Source organism: Hipposideros armiger, unplaced genomic scaffold, assembly GCF_001890085.2.
Source record: "Hipposideros armiger isolate ML-2016 unplaced genomic scaffold, ASM189008v1 scaffold_145, whole genome shotgun sequence".
Lineage (NCBI taxonomy): Eukaryota > Metazoa > Chordata > Mammalia > Chiroptera > Hipposideridae > Hipposideros > Hipposideros armiger.
In genome coordinates this window covers 3,237,467-3,258,516 of record NW_017731495.1, presented here as the reverse complement: position 1 = coordinate 3,258,516, position 21,050 = coordinate 3,237,467, and the positions used below count along the sequence as shown (strand labels likewise).

Genomic DNA, 21,050 nt, shown 5'->3' with positions numbered 1-21,050 from the left:
GTTAATCTCAACGCTTCAGATGGCCTTTGGTTTAGTTAAAGCAATTTGCCATGTGCCCTCTGAAATGACTCTTCTTCTGATCAAACATCCTATTTGAACTTAGGTGAAGGTATCAAGAGATGTAAAGCCAAATAGAATTTCCAGTCAACTAAAGTTGTTCATGGACCAAAACAATACTAAATCAATGCCCTCCTCCTCTCCCCCCCAAAACCTATATACTAAGTGGTAGATATTCACATAATTTATATATGTTTGTTTTATTTTCTTTTAGAGGGTATATTTGGAAAGAATTTTCTATCCACATTTACAAAGCTTTGAATTTCATAAAATAAATTTAAATATTGAGTTTACAAGAAAAGATCAGTGCATTTTTTAACTTAGGCCTGATCCTTAATTAGCAAAAACTACTAGAAAATTCTAAAACAGAAACAACAGCACTTTGGTGCCACCTTGTGGTGAAATATTTATAGGTAGGAGAAAAAGGTTATACAAAGTATAATAAAACTAGAAGGTTCTGTGTATTCACAGGAGGAAGTGGGGGAAAAAAGGTGTGTGTGTGTGTGTGTGTGTGTGTGTGTGTGTGTTATTGACTTCTTCCATCCTTATTCTGCTTTAAAAAATATTCATAGTTGATAATAAGTCACATTTGTTTTGTTTTTAAATCCAATTCTGCCAATATTTGCAAATTAAAAAAAATGATCTAAACGGTGGTTTTAAAAATTTGTCTTAATTTTGTTACCAGCCATTCCGGTCACACAATTTATACGTTCATATTTTTACCTGGCTGCTGGGACGCCACACTTTCTAGGTCTTACTTCCACTTCCGTAGCTGCTCCTAACCGGAAGCACTCACTCCTTGGGAGATAGGGTATGAATCTGATTGGTAAATCTGGAAAGAAGGGAGAAGCCATTTGTGTCCCTCCTCTGCCCTTGTTTGTGTGGGGAGTGAGCAAGCTTTGCCCCTGCAGTCAGAGGGTGGTGAGAATTCAGTCACGGTCTAGAGTAGGGAGGGGGCGGGGGTCGGTCCGTCTGGCTAATTTGAGGAAGCACATTTTTCCCTCAAGCCTAAGGTAGGTGTGCCTGCCTAGCTTTTAACAGGAAGTAAGCTCCACGAGGCAAGGGCTTTGTTCTGGGTTCTACTGTATCCCTACCCCCTAGACCATGACTGGCATTCAACAACTGTGTGTAGTATGAATGAATAAATAATATATTTTGGTCCCCATCTGCCAACTCATTTGTTTTACTTCCTGCTGTATTCAGGACCACAGTATGGAAAGACGTACTATTCTATTGGGCCCTGACAAAAACCCCAATTTCCCCAGATATTCAAATGGGTGGCTTCTTCAATTCCCACCATTAGGTTTCTCTTCAACTATCATCTCTTTCCTCAAAGAGGCCTTTTCTGTCCTCCCTAAATTAGCACCGCTACATTCTTTCATCAATATTGTTCTCTCATCAGATATTATCTACTACACGGGCAGGCACTGTTCTCAGTTCTGGAGATAGGACAGTGGACAAAGCAGGGTTCTGCCTACCCTCAAGAAGTTCATCATCTTGGGGAGGGAGTGGGCTCACAAAATAATAGACAAATATATATCAGCAGAAGGGGAAGGAGATTTCAAGCAGAGGGAACAGCAGCTAGTGCAAAGGTCTGTCATGTTAGGGACACGTGAGGAGTAGAGATAGATAGAGAGGGACAGGGTATGTGAGGGCTGGAGAGGGAGGCAGAAGCTGGACCATGCAGGGCTTGGCGGGTCATGGTGAAATGCTTAGATTTTTATTCCAACTAGGGTGGGTGGGGGAGGGGGCACAATGGACACGATAATGACAACTGATAGAAAGGGATCATCAGCATGTAGTAGGTGCTTTACAAATAGTGCTATTACTTAGGAAGCATTGCAACATGTGCAATTGGTGCTGTATGGAGGTTCCAAGGAAAACCACAAAGCTAGCTGCTCAGGCATGGTGGGCCTGTGTCCCCGAGCTCACTTCAGACAGACTAGGATGAGAAAAGGCTGTGGGATCACTAGTTGTGAACCTTGACAGTGACTTAATGTTCCTGAGTCTTATTTTCCTATAGCTCTCTAGCCTTCCTACCCTTTTGGACTTCCTAACACTCATCACCACCTAAAAGTACGTTGTTTTCTTGTTCCTCTGGCTTTCCCACTAGAACATGAGCTCATTTTCAGCAGGACTTTGTCTTGTTTATTGCTGTATCCTAAGTACAGCGCCCAGTACAAAATAGATGCTCAATAAATACATGTTGAGAGAATTAATAGATTTCATGACTTCTACCCACTGAGAAGAGACTAAAAATCAAGTTCATTTAATTGAAATGAATAGAACCATAACCAATAACTTTTTCTTTCCAACTTTCTCGTTATTTCTTTAGTTAGTTCCTTCTATTGTTCTTAAGCAGTTAAAATGCTATTTTGTTATTCTTAAAGTTTTTTTTGCCATGTCTATAATGCACTTAAATTTATGCCATTTCTATAGCATTTATAGCTTAGAATTTTTAAATTGCTACCATCTACTTATTACTAATTTTGTGATATAAAGTAATCCAATAGGTAGAAAGTGGTATTTTCAATGTGTTAATGGAGTTTAATGGAATACCTATGTACTGGAGAAAAGATGCCAACTTGAAAATAAATGCCCAAGTGAATATTAATATAATACACTGGTTAAATTTCTTCTGCTTTGTGTGTGTGTGTGTGTGTGTGTGTGTGTGTGCATAAGACAGAACTCTAGCTCAAAAAAAGGAAACATCTAATCAAAAAGGCCAAGAAACCTAAAAAATAAAATGCAAAAACAAAAAAACTAGTTAAAAGTGCACTGTGACGCTGGGAGAAAAGTATAGGTTTTGAAAAAAAAAAAAGAAAAAGAAAAAGAAAAAAGAAACCAAATTTGAGATCGAATCTTGGCTGTGTTGATCACTAACAACGTGATTCTGGGAAAACTATTTGGTCTCTGGTTGTAACCAGGATAACACCTATCACATTGGGTGGTTTTAAGGATTAAGCCTGGTAGATGCTTAATTGAGAGGCAGCTATTATCAGTATTTCTGATATTATAGCAAATGCTTTGTTGTGCATAGTTTATATGTTGCACGATAAAATCATTCATGTTAAAACCAAGAGTATTTTAATATCATTGAATTTTTTGAACAGAAACGAACTGTTAGAGATTATCTAGGACAGAGGTTTGCAAACTGCTCAAAGGAACCCCTAGGCTCTGGGGTGCAGGAAAGGCTGTCAAGGGGGCAGCCTCAGGGATCCCCAGCTCCTTGAACCAGAGTGGTTCTGGTACCACATGTAAGGCTTTGGCTGAAGAGAGGATTTCAATAATAATAATAATAATAATAATAATAATAATAATAATAATAATTAATAATAAAAGATTGGAAACTATCTACCCCCCGTATTATACAGTCAAGGAAATTGGGACTCAAGAATCCTGTATTAAGTGGCAGAATTGTAACTTAAGTCCAGTGTTCCTTCCACTATACTATGTCTTTGCTGTTATTTCTTGTTTAAAATTACACAATAGACATTTTAAAAAGGAGTGTACAATTCTTCATGTGGTCCTGGTTGTGATAATTTCCAACTAAAGAAAACCTTCATTCACTTTTTAAAAAATCAGTCATTAGTTACTATACAAATTTCAGCTACTATTAACATTATTTTTACATAGACCAAAAGATTAAAGTTATCTTCATTGCTGTCCTCCACAAATGGGACTCATATATTATTTTTAATTGACTATACTCCCTATGCTGTACATTATGTCCCCCTATATTTTATTTTAAGATTTTATTGGATAATTGGGGGAGGGGAACAGAGTTGAGGAATTGGGGAAGGGGACCAGCCAAGTTGTTGTTCTTCAGTCTTCATTGTGGAGGGCGCCAGTTGCCATCTGGCTGCCCGTCGGCAGCTCACAGCCTCTAAGCTCAAGGTGCTGTGTTTAATCTTAGTTGCGGGTGGGCATAGCCACCATCCCATGTGGGAGTCGAACCAGCAGCCTTGTTGTTAACAGCGCACGCTCTAGCCACTGAGCCATCCGGGCGGCAGCTCAGTTCAAGGTGCTGAGTTCAGTCTTAGTTGTGGGTGGGCAAAGCCCACCATCGAACAGGCAGTCTTGTTGTTATGCCAGCTGAGCCATCCTGCCACCTGTTGGCAGCTTAGCTCAGCTCGGGTGCAGTGTCACTGGCCCATGTGGGAATTGAACCGGCGGCCCTGTTGCTCAGAGCTCGTGCTCTTAAGCCAACTCTTAACCAACTGAGCCACTAGGCTGGCCCTGTCCCCCTATATTTTAAAATTATAGCTGACATTCAATATTATTTTATATTAGTTTCAGGTGTACAGTGTGATGGTTAGACATTTATATAACTCAATAAGCGATCTCCCAATAAGTCTAGTACCCACCTGGCATTATACATAGTTATTATTGACTATATTCCCCATACTGTACTTTTTGCATCCCTGTGACTATTTTGTAACTACTAATTTGTATTTCTTAAACCCTTCACCTTTTCCACCCACCCTCCCAACCCCCTTCTATCTATCGTAGTAATCATCAGTTTGTTCTCAGTATCTATGAGTCTGTTTCTGTTTTGTTCATTTATTTTGTTCTTTAGATTCCATATATAAGTGAGATCATATGGTATTTGCTTTCTGTCTAACTTATTTCATTTAGCATAATACCCTCTAGGTCCATCCATGTTGTCACAAATGGTAAGATTTCATTCTTTTTTTGTGGCAGAATAATACTCCATTGTATATATGTACCACTATTTCTTTATCCAAATGTCTTTTGATGGGCATTTCAGTTGTTTCCATATCTTGGCTATTGTGAATAACGCTGCAATGAACATAGAGGTGCATATATCTTTTTGAATTAGTGTTTTGGATTTCTTTGGATAAATATGCAGAACTGGAATTGCTCGGTCATAAGGTGGTTCTTTTTAAAATTTTTTGAGGAACCTCCATACTGCTTTCCATAGTGGCTGCACCAATTTGCAATCCCATCAACAATGCATAAAGGATCCTTTTTCTCCACATCTTTGGAACTCATCATTTTAAGTGAGGTGATAAAAGATTGGCAAAGGTATTACCCCGTTAGTATCTTGGTCCTTTCTTAGACATTTATTTTAACAAGATCAGCTAACAAATTATGTGCCTAACTCAGGTGTGCATGTTGTTGTTTTTATATGGCTCCAATTCAAGTTCTTGATCTATCTGTGGAATTATGGGAAGTAAACCAATTTAACAGTGCATAATTGATCACCATACTAGGTTTTAGGCACTGTTCAAGGTGATGGGGGGACAGATGTGAAGGACACATTTGCAATCCTTCCTGCTGCCAGGGAACTTAAATTCTAATGCAGAAGGCATAATTCAGCATGTAATATAAACAAGGTGTTGCCACTTAACAGAGGATGAGGAACCTACCTTCAGATGGAGAGGAAAGGCAGCTTAACAGAAGTGGTGACTTCAGCTTACACCTGAATGGGAGCAGCCAGCCAGTGGAAGAACCAGAGGGAGAGCCTTCCAGCAAGGGGGATTTGGTGTGGAGTTAGAGCAAGTGGGGCAGTGGGATGGGATGAGGCTTGAGTGAAAGCAGGGAACTGGATTCTGCAGAACCTCTTAAAACATGGCAAGATATTTGGATTTTATCAACGTTCAACGGAGAGTCTTAAAGATGGAGCAACACAATTGGTTCTGGTTGAATTATCTGCTTCCCATCGGGCACACGGACCATGAGGAGCCAGTACAAACCTTTACAGGGTCAAACACCCCGGCCAAAGACAAATTCTTATCACAATCCAATTGGAGCAAGGCTGCTGCAGAAATCTCTCTGTGCTGAATCTTCTGCCACTGCCAACTCCTGGAAAGCCCTTGAGTTGAGAAAGATGCAGCCATGCAGTCACTGGCAGCCTAAAACGAGAAAAAACGCTGGTTCTGAGGGGCTGATGGGTCCAGGCGGCCACTTGGAAGCAGGAGCTCAATTACACAGCTGCACAGGTGTCTAAGGAAACCTTCCAACCACAGAAAACAAAAAAACTCAGCATTCCCCTCGCCCCCCGAGGCCAGAAATCTCATCTTTTCTTAACCCAAACCACTTCCACGGAAACCTATCACACATGGGAGAAGCCACATTGAATTTTGCCTCAGTATCCATAATTGATAATGCTGCTGCTAGAATGTGGATTCCCTTTTGTATTACTGTAGTTTTCCAGGGCTGCCATAACGAAGTACCGCAAACTGGGAACTTAAATAAGAGACACTGGTGGTTTCACAGTTCTGAAGGCTGTAAGTTTTAGCTCAGGGCGTCCTCAGGGTTCCTTACTTGAGGGCTGTGAGAACCTGTTCACACGGCTCTCCTTGCTTCTGGTCGTTTGCTGGCACTCTTAGGCACTCCTTGGCTTGTAGAAGTATCACCCCAATCTCCGCCTTCATCTTTTTTATTAATGTCAGGTACACAAAACAACATAGCGATTAGACATTTACACCCCTCACAAAGTGATCACCCCGGTAAGTCTACTACCCATCTGACACTGTACAGCTATTGTAATATTATTGACTATATTCCCTATGCTGTACATGTCCCGCTGTGAATATTTTTATGTAGTTGACATTCAATATTATTTATACTAGTTTCAGGTGTACAGCGTATTGGTTAAACATTTATATAATTTATTCACTCCCCCGGTAAATCTAGTACCCACTTGACACTAGCTTTTACAATATTAGTGACTATATTTCCCATACTGTAATTTACATCCCCGATTATAACTATGAATTTGTACTGAATCCCTTCACCTTTCTCACCCAGCCCCACAACTCCCCCTCCCATCTAGTAACCACCAGTTTGTTCTGTATCTATGAGTCTATTTTGTTCATTCGTTTATTCTGGTCTTTCAACTCCACACATAAGTGAGATCATAGGTATTTATCTTTCTCAGTCTGACTTATTTCACTCAGAATAGCCTTTAGGTCCACCCATGTTGTCACATCTGCCTTCATCTTTCCATGGTTTCTCTCTGGGTGTGTCTGTGTCCAAATTTGTTTTTTTTTAAATAAGGACACCAGCCATATTGAATTAGATCTAATGATCTCACTTTAACTGGATTATCTCTGTAGACATTCTGAAGGGTCAAGACTCCAACATATCTTTTTCTTGGGGGATGTGTGTGTGGAGGGGTGATCCAACCCATAACACCTAAAATACAAAAGTCAAAAACTAGGTAGTATCTAAATTCTGGGCTCAAAGTATATCAAATAAGAGATACGAGAAATAAAAAATTTCTCTTGGCTATTTCATGCTTTCAGATTGCATTGCTTTGCCAAATAAAAAACAAAATTAAAGGTTTGGGTTTTTGTTACTCGCTGATGAAATGAATTAAATTACTTTTAGTAACTGCCATATAAGGGGAGCTTATCTGTAGCCAATGGTTACATTTTTTTCCTTTTTATCCAATTGGTTAAAACAATTCTGGAGATTGTAACAAATTAAAATTCTTCCATACTTCCCTTCCTGGAGAAAGCTTTTTTAAGGGACCAAATCTTGACTGTGGCCAAAACATACCTTTGTTTAGTTGATGAGAATTAGGAGAGTTCTTACACATACCTTGTTGACATGAAGCATTTGTCCTTTTTACAAAGTTTTAAAATCAAAGGAATAAAATTGACATATAGGCTCTGTAGGAATTTACCTTTTGCTCTGTGTATAAAGTCTTAAAGATTTCAGCAGGTGGTGTTCTGCCAGCATAGAAATAAATGTACAAAAACTTTGGTCACCATTTCATTGCATTAAAGCCGGGATAATCAATGGTAGTAAATGCAACAAACCAGAATTGAATATTTAGGGGATGGGTATTCTGGTGTACTGAAATTTTGAAGAAACTGAGGGCTAACAATAAATGCTTTCTGTTGTAACCGTGGTTGCTTGGTACATTTTCATGCTTTCTAAAAATTCGTATTGGTGAATTACGCCTTGTATCGTCTGCCATCAATTCCAACAATCCATTGTCTCTAGAGGTCATATCCTCCCTATAAATTACTTTTTTAACTGAAAAAATTCCTGAGACTTATAGCCTTGATTTCCATGCTGCATGTGATTTCAACCCTTCACCCTCAAAATCCCACTCATTTTAGAATTCCAGGAGTTTGTGATCATACTGCAGACATCTCAACATTCCTATGAATCTTATTCCTTTTTAAAATTTTCAAGCACAAATTAAAGGTTATCTCTTTCCTTGGCATCAAAAATAATAACTTGCTAATATTTAATTACTGGCCACAATGTTAACAAGGTCCTGATGCTATTTTACATGAAAACAATAGCAAACACAACAGCACTTACTATGCCAGGCACCTTTCTAAAGGCTTTCCAGGTAATGATCGAACATTTACAGGCACTTTTACTGCACATGACAAGGGAACTAAAGCTCAGGAAAATTAAGTTACTTGTGTGAGGTACTAGTAATGGTGAACCTAGGATTTAAACCAGTGTAGTCAGGCTCCAGATTCTGTGCTCTCAAACATATGCCATACTGCCTTTCTTAAAATAACACGAGAACTTTTTTCTGTAGTTATATTTTTATGAAAGACAAAGCAAAATATAGGAATTTGAAGTTTTATTCCAGTAACCACCATAGATTTTGCTTTTACCTCATTTAAAAGTATTTATACACAGCGTTCAGAAACACATCTGTTGTGCAGTTATATATTTCAAATCCAAAGAACAAGGGGTAATACAAATTTATTTTAAATAAGCCTTAGAATCAGAATTAAGTTGATAAATGAAGTCATCTGTTGAAAAAGTGTTAAATCCATTTTGGGTATTCTATTTCTTTACCTCAAAAAAGAATTAAAATAGAAGCATACTGTTTGCTAATATTTTTTTAAAACTATGTCCAGATACAAATCAGTTTGGAAGTTCTTGAAAATTAGTGAGCAAGCAATTTGTTTTTTTCCCACTATTTAACCATTACAGAACTGCGATGATTGAAAAACACTATTAGTGAAATTTTGAACAAGAAAAGTATAAAACCAGATTGTTAGCAAAGGAGACAACTAAATATGTTAGAAAATTCATAAACATACATTTATTCAGGAAATACAATTACTAGAGTCCTTGATATTTCAATGATCATTCCACATTATAAAATATGCACAACATGTATTCTTTTAAGTCCACACCAAGTCATGCTGACATTCTTTTCAGATAAGCCATGGCCATTTCTTCTATTAAATGCTATAATATCCATATAAATTGTAAACAAAGTACTTGAGCCAAACTACTTAAGTACTTGAACAAAATAACTTTCAAAAATGTAGAAGACAATGATTTTTAAAAAACACATCTGAATTACCAAACCCCAAAAAACCAGGCCACTATAATCTATTATTATGCTAGTAAGTGGCCAAGTTAAGACAGCATATAATTATCAATGACATTATTTCTCATCTGCAGTTTGTACACATGCTTCCTCAAATAATAAACATTTATCTTTGTAAGTTTTAAAAAGGCAAAGCACACACAAAAACATGACAGACATTAAATGTTTACATTTAACCTACTGGTAGATTTTATTTGAAAAAAAAAAGGAGAAAGGTGGGTTGTGATTACTTCCCAAATAAAGAATGCCAAGTACCTTTTATTCCTCAAGAAATTAAGACTATAAACAATCATTATATTTGCTGCTACTTAACAGTAGCTGTAAATTGAATTATTTTATTCTGATACTTCCAAATATAGTCCAGTGTAATTAGAGCATTTTATAAAGGGGGAAATCAGTGGTTCTCAATCCTATAAGTCCTTCAGAACCACCCAGAAACCTTAAAAAAAAAAAAATAGTGTTGGCCCTACCCTCAGAAATTCTGATTTAGTTGGTGTGGGATGGGACTCAGGAATCAACATTTCTTTAAGTTCTGCAGGGTGTTCTAATATGCAGCTAAGGTTCAGAATCACTGAGTCAATTCATTTTGAAATACCAAGAAAATATTGGGTGGTCGGGAAAGTCATGATGTATTTTTCTGTTTTTCAATGCAAAAATACGTCATGACTTTCCCGACGACCCAATAAATGGAAACTGGGGAGGGGGCAATAGTTATATATATAATTTACAAATCAAACACCTATTATATACTATGTTCCTACTTATGTTCATGAATCATACAGTTATTTATAAGATGAAAAATCCCTTCATTTCCTCACTATACTAAACCACTACTGTTCATCTTTGCCACTGAATGACTTTTTCTATGGTCAGGATTTGAAATTCTGGGGTACACTGTGAAAACTGCATTAATGAAAACAAACTACTGCTACTCATGCTCAACAGTAGCAAGCAAAACTACTGTATCTGGCTCCTTTAAGCTATCTTTATTTTAAGAATTATAAATAAGTGCCAACCCACACAAAGAACAGATTGTGAATTACTGTAGAAGAAGGAAAAAAAAATAGCTTACTCAACTTACTAAGTTTCAACACCAAAAAAGATTTAACTTGGCTGCAAGTTCTGAAACAGCTGAGATACTGAACCAGGAAGCTATAATTTATAATGAAATGTTGACACACCCTTAAAAGCTACTGCAGCTGTAGCTATACTAAAATAAGATTTCTTTAGGGTTTCCTTACCCTGTAATGCAAGAAAACGAGCATAACAATATTACTGTTTTTATATGCACCAATACCTCTCTTTAATATATAAAGCTCTACAACAAATACCTCTAATAATTTTACAATTAAATTAAAATAAGTCCATAATTTTTCTATGCTACTTTGGTCTCGACATTTTAAAAACAACAATGAATTTTGAAAATATACAATTTAACAACATGATCCTATCAATAACAAGCACATTTTATAGTGGACTAAAGACACATTCAACCATGCAATCCAGTGTTCGATACCTAAATGATAAATAACTATGCTGATTGACTTTTATTCTTAAAATCATTGAACATTGGAATAATCTTTTAAGAGTCACAGTGCTCACAAACATGCAGAAAAAGGTATACATTTCTAGTCATCCTGAAGGAATGTTATAAAATGCCCCCTTTTTACACAGGGTCTAAATTCCTTATATATTTCTAACCATTACCTTCTTTTTAGCATCTGTCACTTAAAATAAAAAAAAAAAAAAACCCATACAAATGTTCCTATAAGTTGTGACTGAAAATGAACCTCAACTCCTTAATTTCAGCCTTTACAAAGACCTTAGTCAGTCTTACACTAATAGCTGCCTTTCAGTAAAATAGTGACATCCAGTGGACAAATCAAAGTATCTCTCAAAATTCATCATATCTGAATCATAAACAAGGTCACATCTCTAAATTCAACCATTTTAAGTTCCTATTCATTTTGACAAAGAGCCTGCAGATTCTTATGAATACATCGCCTCATAATTTCTATATATCGTCAATACATCCTTCTATAATCCTATTTAAAATCAATTCTTTAAACTGAGCTAGTAAGAGAGTGTAACTCTTGAGGCTAGTGAGGTTAAAGTAATACTTGCTCTTTTTTGCTTCTGCTATTTCCCACCACAAACTAACTGATTCATCTTTAGGAATGGAAGGACCAAAATATAAGAAATATATTTACATAAAAATGAACAGCATTAAAAAAAATTGTAAAAGCTGAAACCTGAACTTGCTTTTGCATTTGTAATTTGATAACTGTTGAATATAAAGAGATGTAATCTGTAATGCTAAAAATCAAATTACATCATCTTGCCTTGCTGCTCAAATATTATGAAAGAATACATATTTTAGCAATGATTGTTTCAGTGTTTAAAAACTTTTATAAATCAGTATAAATGACTATTCATTATACATTATGTTAAATAAAAGTAAAAAACTTCCACTGTGCTGAGTTATGACTTGCCAGTGATTATATACGTGTGTTCGAAGTAGAAAATGCAGCAGTGATGTTAACATTGACAGTGTAATCAAATGCTGTAGCTGAAACTGTTTAGTGTCTTGGAAAACCGTAAAGGAATTTTACAGGTTAAAAAAAAAACTGAGTAAGCAAGAAAAGAACTGGAGAACTGTTCTTTTTAAATAAGCAGCCAAATGAAGAAAACTTTTTCTAAAAAAAGATTAAGAATGTAAAAGTACATCTTAATATTAAAAAAGCATTTTTAAAAATCTATAACAATTTTATGACAAAATCCGCATTTGAAAAAAGCCTGTAAAAAGAGCAGGACAGAAGTGCCCTCATCACCTTTACTTTTTCTTGTCAGAAAAAAGTATATGCATCTCTGGAACCACAAATGATGTTAAAATAGGAATTTATAAAATGGCAAGGAGCATTTCACAGGAAGTTTCTGTTTGTTTTTTTACAATCATTGGCATTGCGGCCATCAGTAGGTCACAAGTAAAACTTCTCTAGCTAAAAGCAAAATGGAATACAAAGTTTTAAACTGCATTAAGTCTGTTGCCTGCGTTTGGCCGATCTCATTTTTTCAAAGCGTGACTCCATTTCTTCTAAGACCTTGGGTGTATATCGTACCACTAATTTAACCTTTCCTTGGGCTGCTTTCAGCAGTTCTACAGCTTTTTCATGATGTTCTCCTTCCACACTCTAGAAGAAAAAAAACATAATTAATATCTAGGTCTTGTTAAGTCACTCAAAATGCAAAAATGCTTAAAATGCATGGGTAAAAAACTTTTAATGTTATATCATTTCAACACTATCAATCTATGAACCACCACAGCTTTATCATTTTAATCAGTGTGAAATCCTCTAAGTCATCTTCTGTTTGTAGTCCAGGAACTGGTTTCTAAGATCCAAATCATTAGCATATCAATCTACATGCCCTATTATTTCACTAAACCAGAAATAAATCAAGCAATTGTCATTCTATAAGACTAAAATGAGGCTTCTAATTTAATGACTGCCTTAACTACCAAACAGCTTAATTCATTAAAAAAAAAAAAAAATCACACTAAGCATTGCTAATTTATATTGGAGAGAAGCGAAACACACTTAAAGTCCTTTAAAATGTATCACTGTACACTGTACTAAATAGTACTGCCTAGGATTCCCCCCAAGGGATTTTTAAATTAACAAAGCTTTTTGTTTTTTTTCCCCTGCATCTTCTGTTTCTATAACTCCTAGGCACCCCCAAGTGGCCACAGCACATTACTACAAATAGAAATAAAGCATCCTTACCACTCCATTAACAGAAAGAAGTTGATCCCCTCGCTTGAGGCCCCCATGTCTATCAGCAATTCCACCCGGAATTATTCGAGATATATAGATTGGAGAGTTCTGTTCTTTGCCTCCCATAATATTGAATCCCAGGCCCTCTTCTGTTTTGGGTAGCTCAACAACTCGAGGATGAGAATGTCCTTCGCTGGCAGCAAATGCAGCAACAGTAGCCTGAAAGAAAACTTTACATACTTAAAAAAATGTCCTTTGTTTACTTCAGTTCTTTAGTTTCTTTTTAAAAACCTTTGAGGTACACACTTTTGAGGCTTGAACACGACAATTCACATGCAGTGCTGAGGGGAAGGTAAGCCAAGTGGATGGTGTTTTAAAGATGACTAAAAAGCATACCTGGGAACTATGCAGGAAGTGTTAAGATTGCTCAGGTCAGTCCATCTGTGCCCAGAACTTCTGTGCAGCACTTGGCAAGCAGGCTTGCTGGGCAGATGAACTCTGACTGACATACAGAGAGCCCCTCTCCAGCATGCCAGCAGTCTTGCGCTGTGGGCTGGATAGCCTGGCTCCTTTAAGAGCCTTTGCGCAGGACGTCCCTCACCCACATAACCTATGAGGTAGGTGTCCTTATACACAGGCATTTTGGCTGCTGACTACCTGTTTTTACACTAAATAATTCATCAAGAAATAACTCAGTATCAAGAAAAAGAGGACAAAGAGCGAACATGAATGTTTTTTATTGCTTTAATTAACTACCTAGTTACTACCACAACCCCACAGAAGATGAAGAAAGCCACCTCTTTAAAATTTTCAAATTTAAACTAATCTAGACTAATTCTAACACAAAGTTGAGATTTTTTGGCTTTATTTTGCTTTTAAAGGAAATTACTCTGGTGCCATTTTTCATGATAGATCAGGATGCATGAGCACGGGAAGGGTTAGAGAAAGGAAATCAGGATTTGTTGACTACTACTTTGTTCTAAGCTCTGAAAGAGGCCTCATTTATAGACTATATTATAGAACTAAGGCTCAGACACTCAGTAAAGGTCATATAACTCAGGAATTCAAGCCAAGTTTCTATGGTTTTTTCCTACTCTTTCAAACAACATGCACATGTTTAAGTGTTTGTCTTCAACCAAGCATCCAATATTTCCTTTTGTGAACTAGTAACTACCAATGAAAAAATTACCTGCTAATGACTAGCTCTAGTATAAGTCATCTACTGCTGATACTAACTTATAAACCATATATGATGGACACTAAGATCAGTGCTGGAATTAGAGGAAATCGCCGGTACAGAAATCACATAAAACCTGCCATCTGCAGCTCTGAAGAGATAACCTTCTACTGACATTATTCTGTATTTGCAGAGTTGAGGTAAAGAAGAAAGCAAAGAGCAACATTGGTGAGTATCCCAGTTCTACCACTTACTATTTGTTTGGTTTTTTTTTTTTTAAGATTTTTTTATTGGGGTATTGGGGGAGGTGAACAGCATTGGGAAATTGGGGAAGGCCAATAGACAAGTTGCTGTCCTTTTTGTTCTTCAGTCTAGTAGTGGAGGATGTTGCTTCACTGGCCCATGTTGGGATTATCATTGCGCTCAGCCTGGATAAGGCAGTCGCTTGCCAGCCATTGGACAGCCGCTCACGGCAGCTCACGAAAGTGCAAGCCAGCTGCCCGCCAGCCCCACCACAGCCTACACCGGCCCCGGCGACTCATGGCAGCCCAGCTCCAGGTCGAGCTGTTGTTCACCATCTCAGCTGTAGAGGGCGCAGCATCACTGGCCCTCACATGGGATCCAAACCGGGGCCCTGCTGCTCAGAGCTGGCGTCCCAAGCCAACTCCTAACCAATGCGCCACTTGGCCAGCCCTACCATTTACTATTTGTGTGGTCTGAGGCAGGTAACCTAGTCTGATGGTTCCTCGCCAAGAAAATGAGGATAATAATTCATACCTCAGAATTTTGATAAAAATTTATATAATGGTATAGTTAAATATGAATATTGTATAATACATACAGTAACTATGTATTATGTGTATTATTATTTGTGTGCAAGTGTATTTTTAATGCATTATCTAAACTGCATGATAGATGATCTTTTATAAAGACGATAACAAAGGTCCTGTTGCTTAGTACTTGAGCAACAAGTACTGTGTAGGTTGAAGGACATTAAATGTTAGTTTTCAAAATAAGCCTATTATGAATCTAATAATCGCATTTTTAAACCTCCAATTTATACAGAATTCTCTCAATTTGAGTAAATGAAAATAATTTACCTTTGCAGTGGCATTAGCTCTGACTTCTGGGCTGCTGCTGATGTCCACAGTCTCATAGACATGTTCATATACCTATAAAATCCAAAGTTACCACTGTGATTTTTAAATCTCAGAATAGATGATGTTTGAGTTCTTTGATGTTACTGGATGTGTTAAAAGTTTAGGCAAAGTTATGCATTTTCTTTCTTTTTTTTTAAAATTAAAGTTAACTAGGGTGACAATGGTTTGTAAAGTTACACAGGTTTCAGATGTACAATTCTGTAATACATCATCTATATATCACATTGTGTGTTCACGATAAGGGGCTAATATCCAAAATATATAAGGAACGCATACAACTCAACAACAAAAACAAACAAACAATCCAATTACACGGGCAGAGGACCTGAATAGGCATTCCTCCAAAGAGGACATACAGATGGCCAATAGACATATGAAAAGATGCTCAACATCACTAATCATCAGAGAAGTTATGCATTTTCTATTAGAAAGTCTAAAAATGAGAGGGATAGGTTCTAATGTTTTTCTAAGGTTTGTTTTCTTAAGAAATCCTGCACCCAATTTCAGTGTATTTATTATCTTATCTAATTAACTGAAATTTTTAGTAAATTTTAATCCCATTTACTCACCTCTCTTACAGCATTGCAGAATTCACTTTGCAGAACTCTTTGTAAAGCCTGAAGTTTCTGTGGTGGTACCTCTCCACTTCTTTGTAGTTTTTCCAACAATTCAATTGCTCTACAAATATCTAGAGTTAAACAAACACACAGTGATAAGATAATTTTCTCTGAAGATTCTCTAAATACCTATGTAACAGTGTAGCAGTAAGGATTCATTCCTCCAGGACTAACAATTTATAGAACATAGAGGGAAAAAACCATAAGGGTGTGAGCTTGTGCGGTGTGTGTGTGTGTGTGTGTGTGTGTGTGTGTACATATGAGGATAGGAATGTAAAATCTGAGAGGAATGCTAAATTTTACAGATTAGGAAGAAATATTGATGTTGCACACATGCAAAATCTGGGAAAAAGCATCTCTGAGAGACAGGAAAACTGAATGCAAAATACTGTCACAGGAAAGGACTGGGGCTCAAATGTGACAGACATATGAACCTTGTACTGCTTCAGAAGAGCTGACAGTATTATCAGTAGCTATTCAGTCCATAAAAATTTACCTATCATTTTTAGCAATCAAAGCATTGAACAGTACAAAACATTGTGTGCTAGTGAGATCACTGTTCATTTCCCAAAGGAAAACACAGTATCTGTGGAGATACAAACTGTTCAATTACAGATGCAGTTAGTGGCAGGGGCACATTTAAAACAATGGTAAAGATGAATAAAATAAACTGGTCTGTTTTCAACTTAGAAACAAAATGGTGTTTTAATTAAGACAATCAAATACAAAGGTTTACAAAATAGGAAACTAAAAACTGAGTATTGTCACTCTGGTCTCAATAGTAGTGGTGATCATGCGTCTGTTTCTCCACTGTAAAATGGAAATAACAATACCTTCCTTGTAAAAATTACTTAATGACTAAACCAAAAAATACACAGAAAAGGGTCTGGCATGTAGCAAGCATAAATGTTCTGTTACACTTGGCACCAATTAATCCTAAGAAAGATTAAGGGGTGGTACACATTTACACAAATATATTAAGCATGTTAGACAATTCTCATTGGGAAGGGTGAAGGTAACTATTTTATGAATTAAGAAATTTTATGAGAGTCAGAGTCATGTTACAACACTGTTAATGCCTATCTTTTTAAAACGGTTTTTGTACCCCAGGGGGCTAGAGTATCTATTATTCTACTATTCCTTGCCTTTTTTTAAGTGGAAGGAGTTCTGAATTTTGTATTATACAGAGACTAGAACTTCGTATTCATAGAATATGGCCTTCTTTGTGTTTGTGGCTGGAAAACTAGGAATAAATGTAGTGAAGAAAAAAGTAGATTTTCCAATTCCAGGTAATACAAGCTTAAACTGATGTTAAATATACAATGGAAACAGACTTTCCCCATTCTGATTATCACACCACTAGAATGGCTGGTGAATGGGGACTGTTGGTTCATCAATTATTTTAATTTGCAAAGTTACAATATACAATTAAAAAATTGAAAATACTCTCTACTGAACTTACATTACCTAATATGTGCAAAATGTAGTCTACTGAATCATGTTATTATGATTTAGAAGGCGCACAGGGATCTTGATCATAGCACTGATTTTATACTGTAGGATTGTTGGCAACATGTAATAGAGTCTATTAACAGAATTCTAAATAAGAATCCGAGTTGATGTAATCTGACTTTCTTATCCTGCTAAGTGGCAACCACTGGTAATTCATCCTACTAAGGCACTGAACATTCTACTGTGGAACTGAAAAGAACTCTGAAACAGCAAAAAACAGAGCCATGACTACCCAAAAACTAAATGCCAGAGGTTAAGTTTCACATTTTGTACTGCACCTAAAAATACAAAAGACTGCCAACATGTTAGAATCCTACAACTGGCTTTCAAAGAAAAACACCTACTACTGTTAATATCAAACAGATTTGTTCCCATCTACAAAGCAAAGTGCCACTGTGCTTAGAAGGAAGATGTCACAGTCTTAGGCCTAAATTAGCAAGTCTTCCCCGAGTAGCTACTCCTCTGTCAAAAATGATGCTTGGGTGGTCTGAGGAAACAATGTCATTTACAGAAGCTTACAAAAGTGAACACCATAAGGAATAAACAATGCAAAGTGCGCATTTGTTTGTTTGAATTCATGAGGAAAGAGGTTTCCCTAAACACAGTTCTAAAAATGTATTCCTTTCTTAGAGCTGAAGTTACTTAATATTCAGACTGTAGCAGCAAATGTTAGTATTTGCAAGATCTCTTCAATCTCCTTCCTAAATTCTGTTTACTACTTATTGGTACTCAAACTGTTTAGTTTGTACTTCTTGACTCTTAATCAATGACTTCTAATCCTGGTTTGTCAAAAGCATGCTTGAAATTGTTTGAAATACAGGATTTGGGGAGGAAAAAGTGGACTGTTGAAAATCTGTAACAGGACCTCGATAGGGGCATAACCATGTATTTTCACTGACTTTTCAGTTTCTAATTATTCAGCAGAACAGGTCTTATTTTCCTTGACAGTCTGCTCTAAAACGCAAGCAACCAGCCACATTTTGCAACTGTAGAGTTTTGTAATGAAGGAATAATACTGCACTTTCAAAATATTTCACCATCTACCACTATGCAGCCTAGTTATGTAATCTTCTTCCCAAGACCAAATCGGTAGGATTATTTTTAAAGCACTTTCTCTGAACCTGGGAGGGGCACCAAAGCCGGGAAACACCCTAACACAAATAAAAGTGAGGTTGTGGTGAAAGTCATGATGGAGTTTGTGCGTAAATAAGGGGATGGGGGTTCTGTGTGCCTGTGCCCGGTGTCCGGGATGTTAGTGAAGGATGGGGACACTGGGTTTGTGCACAAATAAATACGTGCTGTGCGTGTGGTCTGTGAGAACCTGGGTGTGTGATGTCTGTGTCTCGGGTTAACAGGTCTCTGAACGCCGTCTGTTGTGCCACCCAGGGAGCGCGTGTGTCTGCGAACGCGGACAGGTGGTGCGCAGCAGTGCTGTGCCCCAGGAGAGTTTATGTGAACAGAGGAGGGGACCGGGTATTAGTCAAGAGGCTGCAAGCACCCACCCTGAGGCTGGGCGCAGCGACGTCGACGGTCACAGGCGCCAGCGCGGGGCACAGCCTGGCTCCGGGTCTCGGAGCCTGGGCCGCTCCTCCTCCCCTGTTGCGACACGGCACTCCTCCACCCTCTCCGCCCTCCTCGGTCCCGGTCTCCGCCGCACTCACCCCTTTCCAGCCGCACAGGTTCCCCCAGCGCCGCCATCTTCTCCCTTTGCCCGCAGACCCACAGGAAATGACGACAGAGGGGCTGCGGTGAGGGGCGGGGCCCAGCGGGAGCGCGGGAGCCCGGGGCGCGAGCGCGGCCGGTATCGCGAGAAGGAGCTCCGTAGTTAGGGCCTCTCCCAGGCCTTTAGGGGTGGAGGTACCTGAACCTCGGTGCTCGAGGTTTGTGATGTGCAGCACCTTTAGGGGTTCCAAGATTCTTGAATGCCCCAGCCTCCTAAGGTGGAAAAGAGCTGCTTTCCCGGCTGTTTTCCCGCCTCTTGTTCCCTGCCTCTCGGAATTCAATTCTTACCTCACCTGCTTGGAATTCTCAGATCACGTGCAAGAATCTGGATTTTTGTCCCAGCTGCACCGCTGGTGGATCTGTGCTCACTTGTGCACTTTCGGCCTTAGCTTCCCCATTTGAGCAACAAAGTGTCCTATCTCCGAGGTACTTTCTATTCTTAAATTCTGGGATTCGGGGACACCTAAGTGTGTAAACCAATATTACAAATTTTCCTTTTGTGGCAGCATTGTGTTAATTAAAAAAAAACCCAAGGTGCAAATCTTCCTTACAAATCTTATTTGTGAGGATGAAAAGCACAGAAGTCAGGAAACACACCTGGGTGACGAAGAGAACATGGCACTTTGGTGCACCGCAAAGTAATTTTAAAAAGTCGACCTAGAATCTTATACAAATGAAATATGGAGCAAATAATATTCTTCAGGCATTACAGATTTTTAGGGCAGCTTTTGAAAATTTCATGAACCAAGAAAAATGTTAGTCCTTAATTTAAGTGAAATATTAATTTACCCAGTATTTAAATTCCACTAACATTTATTCAAGCTCTACTCTGTGCTGATACGTTAGGTGCACTCTCAAGTTTCAACACTTCATGGCATGATTGTGTTAACAACCTCCTGGGTGTCTTTGGCCCACCCCTTCCATTCAGTAGTAATATTTTCTTCTAATCCACCATGAATGTCACCACTATACTCTTCCCCCCTCTGATTTTCCCAAACCCTGATTTTATCATCAAAGGTTTCTGTTCAGAAACTTTCACTGGTTTCTCCATTTCCTATTTCTAAAGATTTTCATACTCTGACCCTAACTCATCCATCTAAGCTCTTTTCTGTTATCCCTCAAGCGCTACCCTACTCCATTTGAGGTGGTACAGAGGTCCCCCCTGATCTGTGGTTTCGCTTTCCGTGTTTCGGTTATCTGCGTTCATCTACAGTCCAAAAATATTTAATGGAAAATTCCAGAAATAAACAACTCATACGTTTTAAATTGTGCGCTATTCTGACTAGCATCATGAAATCTCACTCTATCTTGCTCCTTTCCATCCAGCACGTGAATCATCCCTTTGTCCGAGTTTATGTATCCACACTGTCGACACTCCTGCCCCTTGGTCACACAGTAGCCGCCTCAGTTATCACATCCATTCTCCCAGTATTGCAGTGTTTGTGTTTGTCATCTTTATTTTACTTAATAATGACCCCAAAGCATGAGAGTAGTGATGCTGGCAAATCGAATATGCCAAAGGGAAGACATAAATTACTTCCTTTAAATGAAAAGGTGAAAGTTCTCAATAAGGAAAGAAAACATATGCTGAGGTTGCTAAGATGTGGTAAGATTAAGTCTTCTACCTGTGAAATTGTGAAGAAGGAAAAAGAAATTCGTGCTAGTTTTGCTGTTGTACCTCAACCT

The 21,050-nt window shown here is 38.0% G+C and overlaps 1 protein-coding gene across 1 annotated transcript; it reads right to left on the bottom strand.

Moving 5' to 3' along the window:
* Positions 1–8,621: 8,621 nt before the first annotated feature.
* Positions 8,622–19,401, bottom strand: LIN7C (lin-7 cell polarity scaffold C). Its single transcript, XM_019650709.1, has 5 exons — positions 19,304–19,401; positions 16,083–16,201; positions 15,454–15,525; positions 13,186–13,395; positions 8,622–12,594 (listed from the first exon to the last, which is right to left on the bottom strand). Exons 1-5 carry the CDS (start codon positions 19,338–19,340, stop codon positions 12,439–12,441), a joined length of 594 nt encoding a protein of 197 aa, XP_019506254.1. The 5' UTR covers positions 19,341–19,401; the 3' UTR covers positions 8,622–12,438.
* Between the last annotated feature and the right edge of the window lie 1,649 nt (positions 19,402–21,050).

Coding starts and splice junctions, on each gene's coding strand:
- LIN7C (XM_019650709.1), bottom strand. CDS start 19,340: ATGGCGGCGCTGGGGGAACCTGTGCGGCTGGAAAGGG. Junction 13,396..15,453: donor GAGCTAATGCCACTGCAAAG/GTAAATTATTTT, acceptor GTTTTCTTTCAG/GCTACTGTTGCTGCATTTGC. Junction 12,595..13,185: donor TTCTTTCTGTTAATGGAGTG/GTAAGGATGCTT, acceptor TTTTTCTTCTAG/AGTGTGGAAGGAGAACATCA.